At 46.6% G+C, this 19425-nt stretch overlaps 1 protein-coding gene across 2 annotated transcripts in view; it reads left to right on the top strand.

The window, feature by feature from the left end:
- Window positions 1-19425, top strand: part of MAPK8IP1 (mitogen-activated protein kinase 8 interacting protein 1) — a 529695-nt gene that overhangs the window by 220612 nt on the left and 289658 nt on the right. For both annotated transcript variants that reach the window (XM_085646705.1, XM_085646706.1), the window contains exon 2: window positions 13999-14113. In XM_085646705.1, the coding sequence (XP_085502831.1) occupies window positions 13999-14113 (115 nt within the window). The remainder of the gene's footprint in view (window positions 1-13998; window positions 14114-19425) is intronic.

Genomic DNA, 19425 nt, shown 5'->3' with positions numbered 1-19425 from the left:
TGCAGGGGCCTGTGGGGATGCAACGTCAAGGATGTTCCTGTGTGGAGTAAACCATGTTTCTATGATGAAGGTTGTGTCAAGGTTGTATTGTGTGATCAGTTGTGCTCTGCCTGCAGTGTGGATGGCTTCAGTGTTCATTGATGGTCATGAGTTGTGCAGTCTGAGCTTTAGGGGGTGTTTTTGTGCTGGAGAGTGGGATGTGAATGAGGTGTTTGCTGTATGTTTGTGTTCTGTGCGGGTGTTTGGACAAAATATTGAATTAAAAATATCTGGAGACAGAGATATACTAAATTAAATATTGTGATACACAAATATTGTTGACAAGAATATTATTTTTTGAGGTAATTAATAAGATTTTAAATAATATTGATCTTTGATATTTTCAATAATATTGCGGTTACATTTTAAAATTATTTTAGTGTGTTTTAGTTGATATAGTAAAGTCATTTCATTTCATTTTCAAATCCTTTATTCGATATTTAAAAAATATCATAAAAGTACAGAAATACATTTAAAAAACATCATTTCAGTGCATTTCAATTACATTAGGCTTCGCAGAGTACATTTATCATCAGTTCATTCAATATTGCCCCCTAGTGTTCCTAAGTCTTATTGCAACTTTAATCAAATTCATGGTGCAAGCTAATGTCAGTGGGTTCTCAGACCTTTGTAAGTATAAAAGAGCAACCTTGGCATGTCTAAACTTCATTTGTTTCAAAATCCTTAGTAAAAAGCTACGTCTGGGTGCCGAATAAAAAGGGCATAATAAAACAAAGTGAAGGGTATCCTGCGGAGACCTATTGTCGCAGGCGCAGGTACCCTTCTGCTCAACTGTAACAGTAAAGCCAAGTGGATCAGCCAACAAGTGATGTAAAAGGTTGAGCCTAAATCGGGTGATTAAAAACCTATCCTGTGCATTGTGCATAAGGGCGAGGTACGGTTCCATACCTTCTACTGTCTTTACCATACTGTAGGCACGGACTGTGGGCTTGCTTTCTTCAAGAGCCGCTCTGCGTGCAGTATCTTTAGCGTAAAAAATTCTTTTAATTCTAAGTTTGTCCTCTGGGATTATTGTTGTTGGGTTAAAAAAGAGCTCCTTACTACCTAATCCCTCCAGTGCAGTCTTTACACAATTCAGCCATGGAATGCACATTCCCTTGTCTCTGTCCATGCAGTCTCTAATTATTTGTCTGCTCAAACCTGCCTCCATATTGGACCAAATTCATAGCCAAGCCATAAGAGGTCTGACCTTAATCAAATCCTCCATGTGTACCCTTCCCAATTCAGCATGAGTAATGTGGGCCGATGTACTTTGTGAAATTTGGTGGATCCTTCTCAGGAATTTGTTCTCCTCAATCTGTATTTGTTGGGTACATGCAAAACCCCAACCTTCAGCCCCATACATTACTTTGGGGAAGCAGATTGAGCCGTATAGGTGCATAACCTGTTCTGGAGACCACCTGCCCAGCCTACGCCCGTAGCTCATTATGGCCCCTGTAGATGCTACTAATTTTGAGCTCCGCTCTTCAATTAAAAGTTTAAAATTTAAAAGCCCATCAAAAAGTAAACCCAGATAGGGAAAGGTCTTAGCCTGTTCCATTTTGTATGTGCCTATTTTATATAAGAACTTTTTACAAGGTTTAGATCCAGCCAGCAGTACATAAGACTTAGTTAGGTTAGCCGATAGATCTAAACTGGCCATAAAGCTGACAAACCCATCTAACAAACTCTGAAGACCTTTGGGTGTGCAGGCTAAAAGTACCGCATCGTCTGCATACAACAACACGGGGACCGGTCGGGAGCCTACTCTAGGGGTATCTACATTCAGTTTACATAATGCCTGTTCTAACTCATTTATGTACAATGAGAACAGGAACGGGGCCAGGATGCATCCCTGTCTCACCCCGCTGGTGCAAGGGAAGGGTGCCATAGTATCGCCCTCCAGATTAAAACGCACTTTAGCAGAGGTGTTCCAGTGGAGTGCTCTTAAGATGTCAACTAGGCCCTGATCTACCCCTAGTCTGATGATCAGATCCCAGAGCTTTTCCCTATTGACATGATCGAAAGCGGCTGAGAGATCCGTGAACCCCAGATATACAGCCTGATCACTTGCAAGGGTGTATTTAGCCACTAATAAATAAAGATTCAGGCACTGGTCTGTAGTTGATTTTCCGGTCCTGAACCCATATTGCAAGTCCGTAATTATTTGGTGTTCTTCAGCCCAATCTAATAGGCGATTTAAAACTACTTGCGCCAGGACTTTGGCCGTCACGTCAATTAGGGATATGGGTCGGTAACACTGCGGATCATCCTTTTTTCCTTTTTTGAAAATTGGGACTATTATAGCCTCTGACCAGGATCGTGGCATGCCCGTTGCAATCGCTGTATTTATTACCCTTGTTAGGCCCAGAGGTCAACCCTACTTAAGTAGAGATCTGGGGGAATTCCGTCCGGGCTCGGGGCTTTATTTTGTGTCAACCCTTGGATGCCCACTACCATTTCCTCCAATGTGAATTCGATTTTAGTCACCCGTGGGCAGAGTCTCCCATCACCCCTAGAGTTCTCTATTGAATGATTATACAGTAATTCAAAGTGGTCAGACCATTGCTCCGGGAGAATGGTTGTACCAATTACTGGGGCAGCAGTATCCTGGAAACAAGGTTTGTTTATTATTTTCCAGCATGCACTTGAATCTCTTCTATCTGCTGCGTCCCGTAGGTCGTCCCATGCCTGTAATTGGAGTGCCAGTTTCCTTTGTTTGATTGCTTTTTTATATGCAATCCTGCACTGTGCAATACGCGTCTTGTCTCTTGGGACTATTTTTAAACATTCTTTTAACTCTTTGTGGGCCCGGGAGCAGTTTTTGTTAAACCATCTGGGGGAGGATTTGACTTCCAATTTCGAGGTTGATGTTAATAGGCCATCTATGAGGTGTGCCACGGACTCAAAAGCTTTAACCACAACAGGTCCCTCCATTGAGGGATCTAGGCACACCCCAATCATCTCTTTGCCTTTCTCCATTAAGGATCTATAGAAGGCATCCCCATCCACTTTTGCCCATCTGAGGCTTCTCCCTTGATCGGTTGCCCTCACTGTGCTAGTTGCCTTGACCCTTTTCTTTGCGTTACGGGAAGACCAGTTCTTAATCTTCAATACTAATGGGTTATGGTCACTAAATATGCTCCATTCAATGTCTATATAGTAAAGTCATCTTACTATTGTTTATATAAATGTTACTTTTTTAAAACATAGCTTGTAATTTAGAATGTTTTGTTTAATTTGTAATAGTAATTAATTATTTAAATGTATAAATTATGGCATACTGATTTATTTTACTTCTATATTAGTTGTAGGAGTTTTTGGTAGGAAGTTATTTGAGCAGTAATTAAATAACGATTAAATATTATTTGTAAATTAGTTTTTTAATTGATTTTTAGATACGTAAATTATGGAATACTTGTTTATTTTAATTATGTTTAGTTGTGACTGTTAGGTTTGTAGGGTCGTGACACGTAATTATGTAATTAATCTTAAATATGTAAATTATGGAATACTTATTGTTTTTATATATTTCAGGTGCAGGACTGCTAGAGGTGTAGGGAAATAGGGTGGGAAAGCATTTAATAATTGAATAATGTTTATTAATCATTATATTGAATAGTAATTATGTAAATTGATTCATTGTTTTTATTTTTTTAAATATAGATTTTCCATGTTAATTAATCATTTTTATGTTGAGTTTACTATTTTTTCTACAGTTATGGGGTTACTTATTTATGTAATGTGCTTGAAGTGAAATACTTTCCCTACTCTTGTTTAGACTGGAGAGGGTATAGTAAATGTTCCCCCTCCGAAGTCCAACACTTTCATTACTGTTGCACTGTTTGAAGTGGGAATAATAAATGTAACCCCTCCAAAGTCCAACGCTTTCCCTACTATTGCACAGACTGGAGTAGGAACAGTAAGTCTTACCCCTCAGAAGTCCAACTCTTTCCCTACTATTGCACAGACTGGAGTAGGAACAGTAAGTCTTACCCCTCCAAAGTCCAACTCTTTCCCTACTATTGCACAGACTGGAGTAGGAACAGTAAGTCTTACCCCTCCAAAGTCCAACGCTTTCCCTACTATTGCACAGACTGGAGTAGGAACAGTAAGTCTTACCCCTCCAAAGTCCAACGCTTTCCCTACTATTGCACAGACTGGAGTAGGAACAGTAAGTCTTACCCCTCCAAAGTCCAACGCTTTCCCTACTATTGCACAGACTGGAGTAGGAACAGTAAGTCTTACCCCTCCAAAGTCCAACGCTTTCCCTACTATTGCACAGACTGGAGTAGGAACAGTAAGTCTTACCCCTCCAAAGTCCAACGCTTTCCCTACTGTTGCACAGACTGGAGTGGGAATAGTAAACCCTACCCCTTCGAAGACAAACACTTTCATTACTGTTGCACTGTTTGAAGTGGGAATAATAAATGTAACCCCTCAGAAGTCCAACACTTTACCTACTATTGCACAGACTGGAGTAGGAACAGTAAGTCTTACCCCTCCAAATTCCAACGCTTTCCCTACTGTTGCACAGACTGGAGTGGGAATAGTAAACCCTACCCCTTCGAAGTCAAACACTTTCCCTACTGTTGCGCTGTTTGGAGCAGGAATAGTACATTTTACTCCTCTGAACTCTAAAGCTTTCCCTACAGCTGCTTGGACGGGATTAGGAATAGTAAATGTAACCCCTCTGAAGTCCAATGCTTTCCCTACTATTGAGGTGACTGGAATAGGAATAGTAAATGTAACCCCACTTTCCCTACTGTTGCTTAAACTAGAGTGGGATTAGTATATTTAATATTCTTAGACTTCAATAGTTTTAGAAATGTTGGTAAAATTGATTTTATAGCAATACTTGTTTTTTTATGTTTATATTATTTGTTTTAATTTTTATATTTTATTTAATGTTTATAGTTTATAGTGTTTTAGTAAATGTGTTTTGGGGTTTTAAATATTTAATATTTTATTTATTGTCTACATTAATTATTATATTTTTTTTCTTGTATTGTATTTATTTTATGGTTTTATTGTGCATGTACTTATATATATATCTATATATCTATATAGATAGATATAGATGTAGATATCTAGTGTAACATAATTAATTCAAATATTTATTTTACATTTTATTAATAGTTTTAGTATTTTAAAAATATTTCTATGAGTATATATATTTTCATAGTAACACATTTAAAATATTAGCAAAATTAGTGTAATGTAAAATCAATATTTGAATTGATTATGTTTCTATATATATCTGCTAGCAATATCCTTGTGCAAGCGAGCACAGATAGGACCACGGACACAAGAATTAGCTGTTGCCGATTTCAGTGCTTTAGTCCATGAAAAAAGGTTGCAGTCTCAGACGCGTTTCGCACACGAACTGTGTCCTTGATCACTATATATATATATATATTCACTGAAAAAACCATAGGTTTCACACATCTTATAGTTAGCTGGACATTTTACTCATAAAAAACCAATGAAATTCCCCCGTTATAGTTAGTGCAGGCAACTATAACTCACACGACCGCAATCCTCTGCTGATGCTAATACTGTATTTTGACACTTATTTGCCCATGTCTTCTTCCATTAAATTTTAGCTATACATATATTACAAATATTTTTTTTTCATAAAGACACATATGTCATCAGCAGAGGATTGCGGTCGCGTGAGTTATAGTTGCCTGCACTAACTATAACGGGGGAATTTCATTGGTTTTTTATGAGTAAAATGTCCAGCTAACTATAAGATGTGTGAAACCTATGGTTTTTTCAGTGAATTTGCAAGGTTTTTTAAATGCTAATTCCTAACTATAATGTGTGTGAAACCTATGGTTTTTTCAGTGAATTTGTACGGTTTTTTAAATGCTAAGTTACTTTACGCCATTCGTGGCGTGCGCGCCCACTTAACGCAGTTCGTTCCGTGCGCGCACGGTGCGCTTCGCGCACCATGCGCGCACAGTGAGCACGGGGTGCGCTTCGCGCACCGCACGCCCACTTTACGTAGTTAGTGCCGTGCACGCACGGTGGATGGGCCATGTACGCACGATGCGCTTCGCGCACCGTCCGCACACGGAGGACATATTATGCGCTTCGTTGTGAAAGGTAATGTATTAATTTTTTAAAACATTGATATGTCAAGCACAAAAGGTGCACTTCGGCACCTTTTGCACACGGGGTGGGGAAATTGTGTAAAATTGTTTTTTTTTTGTTATTTTTTACCGTACGCGTACGGTAAGCATAATCGGCGTTTTTTCGAAAAAAAATAAAATTGAATTTTGGCCATGGGGGATCTTTTGGGACACCTTCATCAAAGCTAGGTGGTTAGGAGTAGTCTAACCTGCCCCTTTACATGTTTTCAACCTTTGTTTTTCCTCCCCCCCTCAGAGTGCGAGAGAGAAAATGGCGGCCGCCGCTTCCTGGTTTCGACCGATTCGAATGTTTACTTAGATGTAACAGCCAATCAGAATCGCGCTCGCGCACGTCACCGTACGCATACGGTAAGCGCACCGTAAGCGCACCGTAAGCTGCCACAGATATATATATTGATTTAAATGCTATTTTCTCAGGAACTACTGAACAGATTTACACCAGACCTACAAAAGGCACATCCTTGACCTGAGGACTACCTCTCTGCCAAATTTCAAGTAACTCTGTTCAGCCGTTCGGGCTGTAGCTGTGTCTAAAGGTCCTATGGAAAAATGCATGGGAAAACGCGTTTTGGGACCCCCCTTTTTTCTCAGCCCCCGCTTGACGAATCCCCCCGAGACTTTCAGGGTAGGAGCGGAGCGTAGCGCCCCATTAGTTTTGAAAATTTTGCGAGGATTCGTCGACCGGCGCCAAAGTTATTCCAAATAGAATGTTGCGGTTTTCCTTGTAAATAATACCTTACATCATGGCCAAAGTTAATTTATCTAAAATCTGAGAAATGCTTTTTACTGCTGTGAATCGTAATATGGGAGAAACCAGTCCGTTCTCAGTGTTGATGGCTTTGAATGTTTAAAAGAACCAATGAGCCTGCCCGACGATTGTAAGCATTTGACAAAGACTCGTTAGAGTTGAAACGCGTTATGCATTCTGTCTGCTGAGATTAAAAACTATACGAAGCACTGATGGTGTGGCCTGCATTGCGTTACTAAAAAGTGCGCGTTTTCGTTTGGAATATTGAAGGTGTCTGGCGCACCTTGTAGGGCCCCGACCCGAGAGGCTGTGGCGCCCCTCACGTCAGAATTTCATTTGGAATATATATATATATATATATGATTACTGCTCTAAGTTAGCTGAATAGATAGAAAAGATCAAGTATATGGATTTTAATACACTCCATAGAGTATTTATCAATTATATTCACACTGTTTAAAATCTTTTTCACAGCACTTTTTATTTTTAATTTAGAAGTGACCTAACTTTGTTGAAACACAGAGGGGACAATAGGCACTGGCCCTATATTGAGGCAAGGCTAAGAGTGAGGCAACAGCGGTATAATATAGCCTTATAGCCCGCCGTAGCGTGCTATACTGGCTATTAAAGGCCAGCTCCAGGGTTAAAGGCCCGAGCCGAAGGCGAAGGACTTTAACATGGGAGCGGAACTTTAATAGCCAGTATAGCCCAGCTATGAAAAGCTATAAGGCTATTAGAACATTCTGCCAGAATGTTCCAACAAATTAAACAAAGGCCTCTTGGAGTTCGAGGGGTTTAAATTCCCTCGGGCTCCGAGAGGCCTTTGAAAACAACATTGGAATGTTTCTTTGCGGGCCTTTACTGTCTTCAACGGAGCTCCCAACGTTCTAATGTTCTAATTGCTGTTACTTGTCTTTACTCATGGTACTCACTGAGTCTGGCCCAAGAAAGAGGTGTCAGAGCATAAGATGGCTATGGGCATTTGCCCTGGAAAACATGTTTGCCGTTTGGCCCATGTTAGTCATTAATGTGATTATAGCACTTTATGAATATGCTCTTCGCACGAGGTACAGGTCACTTTATCCCGATAATGGAGATTGCACGTCACTTTAATAGGTATCCAGAGTGTTAGGCCCGATATCTGGGCTTTGGAGCATAATACGGCGTTGGGCACTGGCCCTTGATTTGGAATGTTACTGATGAACTACATGAAATTTTAAATGCATTTGAATTTTTTTATGTATTTCAAATTATTTGTCGCCGTGCATACTTGTTATATTTGTTATATTTGCTATATTTGTTATATGGTTCATACAATTATAGCATCTTGGAATAATGCTCTTTTGCACGTGGTACAGGTCACTTTATCCTGAAATAGGGATTGCACGTGCCACTTTAATTTACAGATGAAGCACTGTCACTTTAACGTTGTTGAAACTTTGTTGACAATATAAAAGCAAAAAAAAATAGCTGCAACCTCAGGTTTGACAAAGACCGCTTAGCGGTTGAAACGAGTTATCTGGTTGTGTGTGGTCGCAATAAAAATCTCTTCCAGCGAGCCTGAGCGTGCTGGAGTCTGTTTTGATGGGAAGCAGGCCGTTTTAATGGAATGTGATATATATATATCCTGTACAACGCTTCCCAGTTAACGTGCTCCCAGGCCCAAGTATGAGGACTCCAGTTAGTGTTGCAAGAATCCGTTTATTACATTATCCGTTTCGACTGCCCAGCAGCCTTGATCACGTGTGCTCCGCTGGCATGCATGCCACTTCCCTGGGGCCCCACAGTTCCAGAAGGAGCACTCATGATATATATACACATATATGTAGATATAGATATTAATTTATATATTCACTGAAATAAACAAAGGTTAAAGTGACGTTATATTTAGGGGAATATCTCAGTGACAACATTAATGTTTTGAAGTAAAAAATACAGAAATTCAGCAGTTATAGTTAGCAGCACTAAATTGCGCCCCCGCCATGCACTGCTGAAGACCCCACATATGACATCACTCATAATATGTTTTATGACATCACTGATGGTATTTCAAATGACATCATTGATGACATCACTGAAACAGATGGCCAATTAGAGTGCTCGCTCTCGCCAGACTCGCAAGAGGCTATCGCTCCTGCAAGAGCGTGAAGGCTCATGGGAAAAACAGACATCTCGATCAATCACAGGCACTATTTTTTATTTTGTGCTCTCGCAAGACTCGCGCGAGCCCAGCTGTCAAAACATAGAATCATTTTTCACTCTTAATTTTTCAGAAATTACTGAACGGGTTTACACCAAATTACTAAAAGCACAATCTGCGGACCAAGATCTAGTTTCCTGTCGAATTTGGTGTAATTCCGTTCAGCTGTTTTTGCTAAAACTTGTCCTACCGAAGTCTATGGGAAATGCATGGGGATTTTGTATTTTGGGACCCCCCTATCATCTCGGCCCCTGCTTGACAGATCACACCGAAACTTGATGATATTTTCGACACAATATTTTTTGTCAACAACGTTTTTTACCACAATATTTTGTCAGTGATCCTACAGTGTGTTGGTAGTGTGGGTACTGGGATTACTGTAGGACATCTAAGCCATAAGGGGCTGGTGTCTTAGCAGCAGGCACCCTTGTCTTTGTCCGCATTCCTCCTCATTGCTAAGGGCAACAGAGCAAGTTCTATCAATCACACACTCTATGAAAATGTATGTTTCTTTGCATCGCATCACCTTTTGGTTTGGGATATTTTAGTTTTTTATATATTTCATTATTATGGTCAGGCTTGACAGCACAGTTGTTACCAGTCAATTACGTGAGAATCATTCATTAGGAGCAAGGGACTTTGGCTCCGCCCATGTGTTGGGAGCCAGGAGTTCATGATTGATTGGGCAGAAGTTGTGGCTTTCACAAAAAAGGGTGTGGCCTCCACATAGCTGTGATCGCTTTAGTTATCCAGCTGCTTGAGCCGTGCCCAATTTGACATTTGCTGGCTTTGATGGTGAGGCCGGCCCGGCGCAGAGCCAGCAGGACTTGTCGGAGGTGCTGGAGGTGCTCGGTCCATTGGGAGCTGAATACCGCTATATCGTCGAGGTATGCTGCGCTGAACCCCTCTAGTCCGGACAGGACCCTGTTCACCAGCCGCTGGAAGGTGGCCGGGGCATTCTTCATTCCAAACGGCATCACCCTAAAGCGGTAGTGCCCATCCGGGGTGGAGAAGGCGGAGCGCTCCTTGGCTCCCTCGGTGAGGGCAATCTGCCAGTATCCACTAGTCAGGTCGAAGGTGCTGAGGTAGCGAGCGGCCCCGAGGCGGTCAATGAGCTCGTCGGCACGGGGGATAGGGTGAGCGTCCGCAAGGGTGACCGCATTGAGTCCTCGGTAGTCCACGCAAAACCTCAGCAATCTGTAAGGAGGTGGGTGACTGAAGTGGTCTCTGTTTTCTTTTGCTTTCACTTCCTCCTGCTGTCATTTCTGTGGCCTGGTCATAATCCGATCCACATGACCTCCCTCTGTGATCTAGAGGAGTCCTGGTAGGAAGGAAGGATGTCCAAGTGATGACACTGACCTCTCTTGGTAGTTGATGGAAATCCTATCATTTCGCGAAGGTCGTTTTTCCTTATGGATTTATCTTTTTTCATTACACTTTGGATACTTGCTTGGTGTTTGTAAACCTGTGTGTTGTGATAACTTGGTTTCTGCTCCCTTTTCCTAGACCTCCAGATTCTTTTGTAGCTGTTATTATTTGTATTGGGGATTAAATCTGTAGGTTGGTCGTTAAACTTCCCTAGGACCCTTTCTCCTTTTGGCGGTATTATGTATATTCCATAGGCACTCCCTGCTCGTGGTCAGTGCGGACCCGGCCTCCTCCCATGTTGGGCCTGCATCTCCTCCCGCACTCCTGCGTTTGGCTTGAGGCCACCAGGCTTGCGGTCAGCCTGTACCCTATGCTCGACTGCTCACCTGTTGGCCTGTAGTCCCCTCCCCTCCACTCCATCTCCTTCGGTTGGATATACCCCCTGTCAGGGTTAGCCTGTTGAGCTTAACTCCCCTGTTCCAGGGATTGTTAGTAGCCCCTCGGCCGCCCACACTTGACTGTACATCCCGGCTATGCAGCAGTCTCCACCCAGCATTGCTGATGCGTCCCAATGTCCTGGGGGGAGGGGGGGGGGCTGTAGCCTTACCTGCTCCTATGGTGGACTGAACCCCCCCTCCCCGTCCCGTTCCTCCGCTGGTGCACAGACGCCTCCGCCCTGCGCTCGTTTTTAGCCATGGTGTTCCAGGGGTGGGCTGCAGGCCTCACTCTTTCCATGTTGGAGTGTTCCTCTGTCTGCGCTCTTGCAGTACTCTGTAGGCCTCACTCGTTCCATGTTGGAGTGTTCCTTTGGCTGCGCTCTTGCATTACTCTGCAGGCCTCACTCGTTCCATGTTGGAGTGTTCCTTTGGCTGCGCTCTTGCATTACTCTGCAGGCCTCACTCGTTCCATGTTGGAGTGTTCCTCTGTCTGCGCTCTTGCATTACTCTGCAGGCCTCACTCGTTCCATGTTGGAGTGTTCCTCTGCGCTCTTGCAGTACTCTGTAGGCCTCACTCTTTCCATGTTGGAGTGTTCCTCTGTCTGCGCTCTTGCATTACTCTGCAGGCCTCACTCTTTCCATGTTGGAGTGTTCCTCTGTCTGCGCTCTTGCATTACCCTGTAGGCCTCACTCGTTCCATGTTGGAGTGTTCCTCTGGCTGCGCTCTTGCATTACTCTGCAGGCCTCACTCGTTCCATGTTTGAGTGTTCCTCTGTCTGCGCTCTTGCATTACTCTGTAGGCCTCACTCGCTCCATGTTGGAGTGTTCCTCTGGCTGCGCTCTTGCATTACTCTGCAGACCTCACTCGTTCCCTGTTGGAGTGTTCCTCTGGCTGCGCTCTTGCATTACTCTGTAGGCCTCACTCGCTCCATGTTGGAGTGTTCCTCTGGCTGCGCTCTTGCATTACTCTGCAGGCCTCACTCTTTCCATGTTGGAGTGTTCCTCTGTCTGCGGTCTTGCATTACTCTGCAGGCCTCACTCGTTCCATGTTGGAGTGTTCCTCTGTCTGCGCTCTTGCTTTACTCTGTAGGCCTCACTCGTTCCATGTTGGAGTGTTCCTCTGTCTGCGCTCTTGCATTACTCTGCAGGCCTCACTCTTTCCATGTTGGAGTGTTCCTCTGTCTGCGCTCTTGCATCACTCTGTAGGCCTCCCTCGTTCCATGTTGGAGTGTTCCTCTGGCTGCGCTCTTGCATTACTCTGCAGGCCTCACTCTTTCCATGTTGGAGTGTTCCTCTGTCTGCGCTCTTGCATCACTCTGTAGGCCTCCCTCGTTCCATGTTGGAGTGTTCCTCTGGCTGCGCTCTTGCATTACTCTGCAGGCCTCACACGTTCCATGTTGGAGTGTTCCTCTGTCTGCACTCTTGCATTACTCTGCAGGCCTCACTCGTTCCATGTTGGAGTGTTCCTCTGTCTGCGCTCTTGCATTACTCTGCAGGCCTCACTCGTTCCATGTTGGAGTGTTCCTCTGTCTGCGCTCTTGCATTACTCTGCAGGCCTCACTCTTTCCATGTTGGAGTGTTCCTCTGGCTGCGCTCTTGCATTACTCTGTAGGCCTCACTCGTTCCATGTTGGAGTGTTCCTCTGGCTGCGCTCTTGCATTACTCTGCAGGCCTCACTCGTTCCATGTTGGAGTGTTCCTCTGTCTGCGCTCTTGCTTTACTCTGCAGGCCTCACTCTTTCCATGTTGGAGTGTTCCTCTGTCTGCGCTCTTGCATTACTCTGCAGGCCTCACTCGTTCCATGTTGGAGTGTTCCTGTGTCTGCGCTCTTGCATTACTCTGTAGGCCTCACTCGTTCCATGTTGGAGTGTTCGTCTGTCTGCGCTCTTGCATTACTCTGCAGGCCTCACTCGTTCCATGTTGGAGTGTTCCTCTGTCTGCGCTCTTGCTTTACTCTGCAGGCCTCACTCGTTCCATGTTGGAGTGTTCCTCTGTCTGCGCTCTTGCATTACTCCGTAGGCCTCACTCTTTCCATGTTGGAGTGTTCCTCTGGCTGCGCTCTTGCATTACTCTGCAGGCCTCACTCTTTCCATGTTGGAGTGTTCCTCTGGCTGCGCTCTTGCATTACTCTGCAGGCCTCACTCTTTCCATGTTGGAGTGTTCCTCTGTCTGCGCTCTTGCTTTACTCTGCAGGCCTCACTCGTTCCATGTTGGATTGTTCCTCTGACTGCGCTCTTGCTTTACTCTGCAGGCCTCACTCGTTCCATGTTGGAGTGTTCCTCTGTCTGCGCTCTTGCATTACTCCGTAGGCCTCACTCTTTCCATGTTGGAGTGTTCCTCTGGCTGCGCTCTTGCATTACTCTGCAGGCCTCACTCTTTCCATGTTGGAGTGTTCCTCTGTCTGCGCTCTTGCATTACTCCGTAGGCCTCACTCGTTCCATGTTGGAGTGTTCCTCTGTCTGCGCTCTTGCATTACTCCGTAGGCCTCACTCTTTCCATGTTGGAGTGTTCCTCTGGCTGCGCTCTTGCATTACTCTGCAGGCCTCACTCTTTCCATGTTGGAGTGTTCCTCTGTCTGCGCTCTTGCATTACTCTGCAGGCCTCACTCTTTCCATGATGGAGTGTTCCTCTGTCTGCGCTCTTGCTTTACTCTGCAGGCCTCACTCGTTCCATGTTGGAGTGTTCCTCTGTCTGCGCTCTTGCATTACTCTGTAGGCCTCACTCGTTCCATGTTGGAGTGTTCCTCTGTCTGCGCTCTTGCATTACTCTGCAGGCCTCACTCTTTCCATGTTGGAGTGTTCCTCTGTCTGCGCTCTTGCTTTACTCTGCAGGCCTCACTCTTTCCATGTTGGAGTGTTCCTCTGGCTGCGCTCTTGCATTACTCTGCAGGCCTCACTCGTTCCATGGTGGAGCGTTCCTCTGGCTGCGCTCTTGCATGACTCTGCAGGCCTCACTCGTTCCATGTTGGAGTGTTCCTCTGTCTGCGCTCTTGCATTACTCTGTAGGCCCACCTGCTCCTGGTACACTGACCTTTGGTTTTCTCTTCCAGGTTGACGCATGACATCAGCCTCGAGGAGTTCGAGGATGAAGACTTCTCTGAGATCACAGAGATCACAGATGAGTGCGGCCTGGGCCTGACCTGCAAGGAGAGCCTCGCCTGCCGGGTAAGGAGCTGGGGCAGTCGTTGCACTGAAAGGGGCCATTATTGGGATACAGAGGGCGCAGGCCTGGTGTGACCTGCAAGGAGAGTCTCGCCTGCCGGGCAAGGAGCTGGGGCAGTCGCTGCACTGACAGGGGCCATTATTGGGATACAGAGGGCGCGGGCCTGGTCTGACCTGCAAGGAGAGTCTCGCCTACCAGATAAGGAGCTGGGGCAGTCGTTGCACTCACAGGGGGCCATTATTGGGATAAAGAGGGCGCGAGCCTGGGCCTGACCTGCAAGGAGAGTCTCGCCTGCCGGGTAAGAAGCTGGGGCAGTCGTTGCACTGACAGAGGCCATTATTGGGATACAGAGGGCGCGGGCCTGGTCTGACCTGCAAGGAGAGTCTCGCCTGCCGGGTAAGGAGATGGGGCAGTCATTGCACTCACAAGGGGCCATTAATGGGATAAAGAAGGTGCGGGCCTGGTCTGACCTGCAAGGAGAGCCTCGCCTGCCGGGTAAGGAGCTGGGGCAGTCGCTGCACTGACAGGGGCCTTTATTGGGATAAAGAGGGCGCGAGCCTGGGCCTGACCAGCAAGGAGAGTCTCGCCTGCCGGGTAAGGAGCTGGGGCAGTCGTTGCACTGACAGGGGCCATTATTGGGATACAGAGGGCGCTAGCCTGGGCCTGACCTGCAAGGAGAGTCTCGCCTGCCGGGTAAGGAGCTGGGGCAGTCGTTGCATTGACAGGGGCCATTATTGGGATAAAGAGGGCGTGGGCCTGGCCTGACTTGCAAGGAGAGTCTTGCCTGCCGGGTGGGGAGCTGGGGCAGTCGCTGCACTGACAGGGGCCATTTTTGGGATAAAGAGGGCGCGGGCCTGGGCCTGACCAGCAAGGAGAGTCTTGCCTGCCGGGCAAGGAGCTGGGGCAGTTGTTGCACTCACAGGAGGTAGTATTGGAATAAAGAGGGTGTGCGTCATAGGCCTGACCTTACTAGGAGAGTCTTGGCTGCCGGGCAAGGAGCTGGGGCAGTTGTTGCACTCACAGGGGGCCATTATTGGGATAAAGAGGGCATGCGGCTTGGGCCTGACCTGCAAGGAGAGTCTCGCCTGCCGGGTAAGGAGCTGGGGCAGTCGTTGCACTGACAGGGGCCTTTATTAGGATAAAGAGGGCGTGCGGCTTGAGTATGACCCTCAAGGAGATCTGACCTGCAAGGAGAGTCTTCTGCCGGGCAAGGAGCTGGGACAGTTGTTGCACTCACAGGGGCCATTAATGGGATAAAGAGGGCGCGGGCCTGGTCTGACCTGCAAGGAGAGTCTCGCCTGCCGGGCAAGGAGCTGGGGCAGTTGGTGCACTCACAGGGGGTAGTATTGGAATAAAGAGGGTGCGGGCCTGGTCTGACCTGCAAGGAGAGCCTCGCCTGCCGGGCAAGGAGCTGGGGCAGTCGTTGCACTGACAGGGGCCATTATTGGGATAAAGAGGGCGCGGGCCTGGCCTGACTTGCAAGGAGAGTCTTGCCTGCCGGATGGAGAGCTGGGGCAGTCGCTGCACTGACAGGGGCCATTATTGGGATAAAGAGGGCGCGGCCTGAGCCTGACCTGCAAGGAGAGTCTCGCCTGCCGGGTAAGGAGCTGGGGCAGTCGTTGCACTCACAGGTAGCCATTATTGGGATAAAGAGTGCGCGTGCCTGGTCTGACCTGCAAGGAGAGTCTTGCCTGCCGGGCAAGGAGCTGGGGCAGTTGTTGCACTCACAGGAGGTAGTTTTTGAATAAAGAGGGTGTGCGGCTTAGGCCTGACCTTACTAGGAGAGTCTTGGCTGCCGGGCAAGGAGCTGGGGCAGTTGTTGCACTCACAGGGGCCATTAATGGGATAAAGAGGGCGCTGGCCTGGTCTGACCTGCAAGGAGAGTCTCGCCTGCCGGGCAAGGAGCTGGGGCAGTCGCTGCACTGACAGGGGCCATTATTGGGATACAGAGGGCGCGGGCCAGGTCTGACCCGCAAGGAGAGTCTTGGCTGCCGGGCAAGGAGCTGGGGCAGTTGTTGCACTCACAGGGGCCATTATTGGGATAAAGAGTGCGCGTGCCTGGTCTGACCTGCAAGGAGAGTCTCGCCTGCCGGGCAAGGAGCTGGGGCAGTTGTTGCACTCACAGGAGGTAGTATTGGAAGAAAGAGGGTGTGTGGCTTGGGCCTGACCTGCAAGGAGAACATTTCCTGCTGAGTGAGGTACGGGAGCCAATAGCGCCCAGATATATTCCTACGGGACGATTAGTTATGCGCTCTATCAAATGCAGCTAACATAACATAACATGGCAGCGTTAAGTGGAGTTTATGGACTCGAGATGTGTGTCCTGGGCCTGACCTGCGGGGACAGCTTTGCCCACCCACTGAGGAGCACAACAGTTGGGGGGGGGGGGGCGCTCACCACGGGCGTTACTGGAACAAAGATGGCGCGTGCTGTGCCTACAAGGAGAGTCCCATCTGCAGGCGAGGAATGATTAACCAGAGCGCGGCCTGGGCCTGCTCTGTCGGGTGAGGAATGGGAGTTAATGATGTCATTTAACATGTCATGAGTGATGTCATATGTGAGAAGTGCCGGGTGAGGCATGGGCTACTGAGAGTTCTTGGTGATACATTGGACAGACGCACTGGAATAAACTGACTATGGCCCCGTGAGATAAGAACCCAAGTGCTGACGTCATGGGTGCATTGTGAACAGTGTATATATTGATTTCTTTAACGTGTTGTTACATCCTCCGGTCGCCTGAGCCGCAGTAGGTATCCGGCAGCGAACGCGCCGACACTTTGGCAGGCGCTCCCTGGCCGCCAGGCGAACCCGTACGGAAAGTTAACTCCCAAATAGGGGTACTGCAACAACGGGTCCACTTCCTTTAGGGACCCCATTGGATTGCATGGTGATGTATTGATAATTTCTGCATCACGAACTATGTAGTAGAGTTTCACAATTTCCTTTGAGCACTTTCTCACAATGGTCCTGATGAATTGCCACCGACCCTTTGGGCATAGAGCAAGAAACATGTTGACCGTTTGAGTTCCCTAGGGACCATCATAATCCCTTTGGGATCACTTATATTTTTACTTAGGCTGGTATACCATCAGAATAAATTGACACATTGCCTGGTAATACCACACCTATTTTAACTCACTACACCACCACTCACTACACTTGTTGCACTTACCCCCACGCACCCATACGGCTGTCTCTTAAAAAGAACTCCGATAAAGAGCCCCTTCGCGGGAGCCCGTCGGGCATTGCAGCGCCGGCCCGACGAGGAGCACAGCCCTATGATGAAGCATGACACCTTGCTAGGTGTGTGAGGGCATTATATAGAGACTAATCGCTCTTCCCCCTCCTTTTTTCCACCCCCAGAGGAACTGCACCCCTTGGTTTTGGTCTATACTCCTCGGAGCATGGTGCAGGACCTCATTAAAAAAGCTCTTGGTTCCTCCTCCTTTTAGAAACATCCTCCGGTTTGCCAGATTTTTGTTGGTTTCTTAGATCTGAACTAAGCAGGTTCATTCACTCCTTCATTCATTCAGCCTCTGTGGGTCTGGCGCTTGAATCTGTCATGTGTGATGAGGTGGGCATTGCTGGACCTCAGACTGCAGCTGGGTACCATCGTTTCTAAGTCCTGGCTCGCGTGGGATGTCAAGATGCTGGAGGGGGGTTTTAACTTTATTATCTACACAGCCAGTGGCCAATGCTGTTCTTTCAGGACCGCAGTGACGTCGGATGATATATAGCGATATAAGGCAGCAGCGTAAAGTGGGTCTTTCTCATGTTTTAGTTTTTAGGGCACAGCCACTATAAACACGTTGGTCAAACCTAACTTCCTTTCAACTTTAGGTTTCTTAGGAAATTTCTTTTACATTTTTTAAAATATAATTTTGAAAACGAATGCCTTTAGTGCGTCACATTCCATCATACTTTAGATTTAGTCTGGTGGGCCGTTTCTCTTCCAGGGTGGTGGGATTAAATGACTACTTTGCCCCATTGGAGGTGACGCCCCCCTAATTTAGAAAGGGCCGCCCTGCTGGTGGTCATTTCCAAAGGATTGACAGGAACGGCTGTCACGGCGGGGCCAGCATGTCGGGGCCTCGCACCAGGCTGTTTTCTTTTTTTGCCTTCAAAAAGAAAATCCCGAAGCAGGATTTTCTTTTTGAAAATAATGAAGAAAATGCCCCCCTTCCGATGGGAGCGCCCCCCCCGTGGCGGAGAAAGCATTTAGCAGTTTTCACTGCTTCTTACTGCCATAGTTTTGGTGGCGGTGACGGGCCGTGAAGACTGACCTCTAACTCTGCCGATATAAATGTAGGTGGGTGGAATTAGAAGTCTGCCTCCGACGGCAGACTTCTAATTCCCACCCCACCAGGACGTCAGAGGGGTTTAAAACCTATGGCCACCCTCATTTAAATGCCACCCCAATATGTTGTGAGGAGGGAACACCGTCGCCATTGTGACTGAGTTGCCTCGATGGCAACATATCAATTAGGCCCTACGCCACCCGTAACCCCCACCTCTCATACAAACTTAGATATGTTTGACAGAATCCTTGATAATGTTGAACGTGTGCATGATATTGTGATACAGTTCTTGGCGTGCTGCTGTAAAGCATTTGTGACTGCGCGCTGTGTAGGTACACGCTGGTCGCTGCATTGGTGTATTGTGATGGGTGTATAGCTATATGATAATGGGTTTGTGCATATAGGCACAGAAGTGTTTGAATATACAGTGGCAGATGTATGTCTGTGTGATTGTGACTCTATAGGAAATTGTTTATGTTGGATATATGTACAGATGTCAGTGGGTGTTCTCATAATAATTTGGCAGTTCAGTTGTCTGACGGGAGTGTGTGGGTGCATACTTTGGGGTTGGCAGACATACAGTGGTGTGTATGGGCAGTTATTGTGGTTGGTATGGGCAGTTGGTGGCGGAAGTGTAGAAGTATGAGTGTGCAGAGTAGATTTTCAGTTCCATGTGCAATTTATCAGGACCAGGATTTTTGCTTTACTTTTTGGGACTTGTAGTTTAGTTTAGCCACTTATAAAATCCGAACTACAAGTCCCAGCATGCAAAGCAAAAACCTGAATTGGATGAGTTCTCACGCATGCTCCTGGAAAACTTAAAAGCTCTAAATTAAGTAGTGTACATGTCACTGTTTGATTGTCTGATCGGTGTGTATGGTTGTATAATGATGATTGTGCGGATATGTGATCATAGGTGTGCGATTGTATATGATGTTGTGTCGGTAACATGATCGTGGCTGTTTTGCAGTGGATGGATATGTTTATGAAGGTGATTGTATTGGCATATTATGCCG

The sequence above is a fragment of the Triturus cristatus genome, chromosome 3_1 (assembly GCF_964204655.1).
Source record: "Triturus cristatus chromosome 3_1, aTriCri1.1, whole genome shotgun sequence".
NCBI lineage: Eukaryota > Metazoa > Chordata > Amphibia > Caudata > Salamandridae > Triturus > Triturus cristatus.
This window is presented reverse-complemented; position numbering and strand designations above follow the sequence as displayed.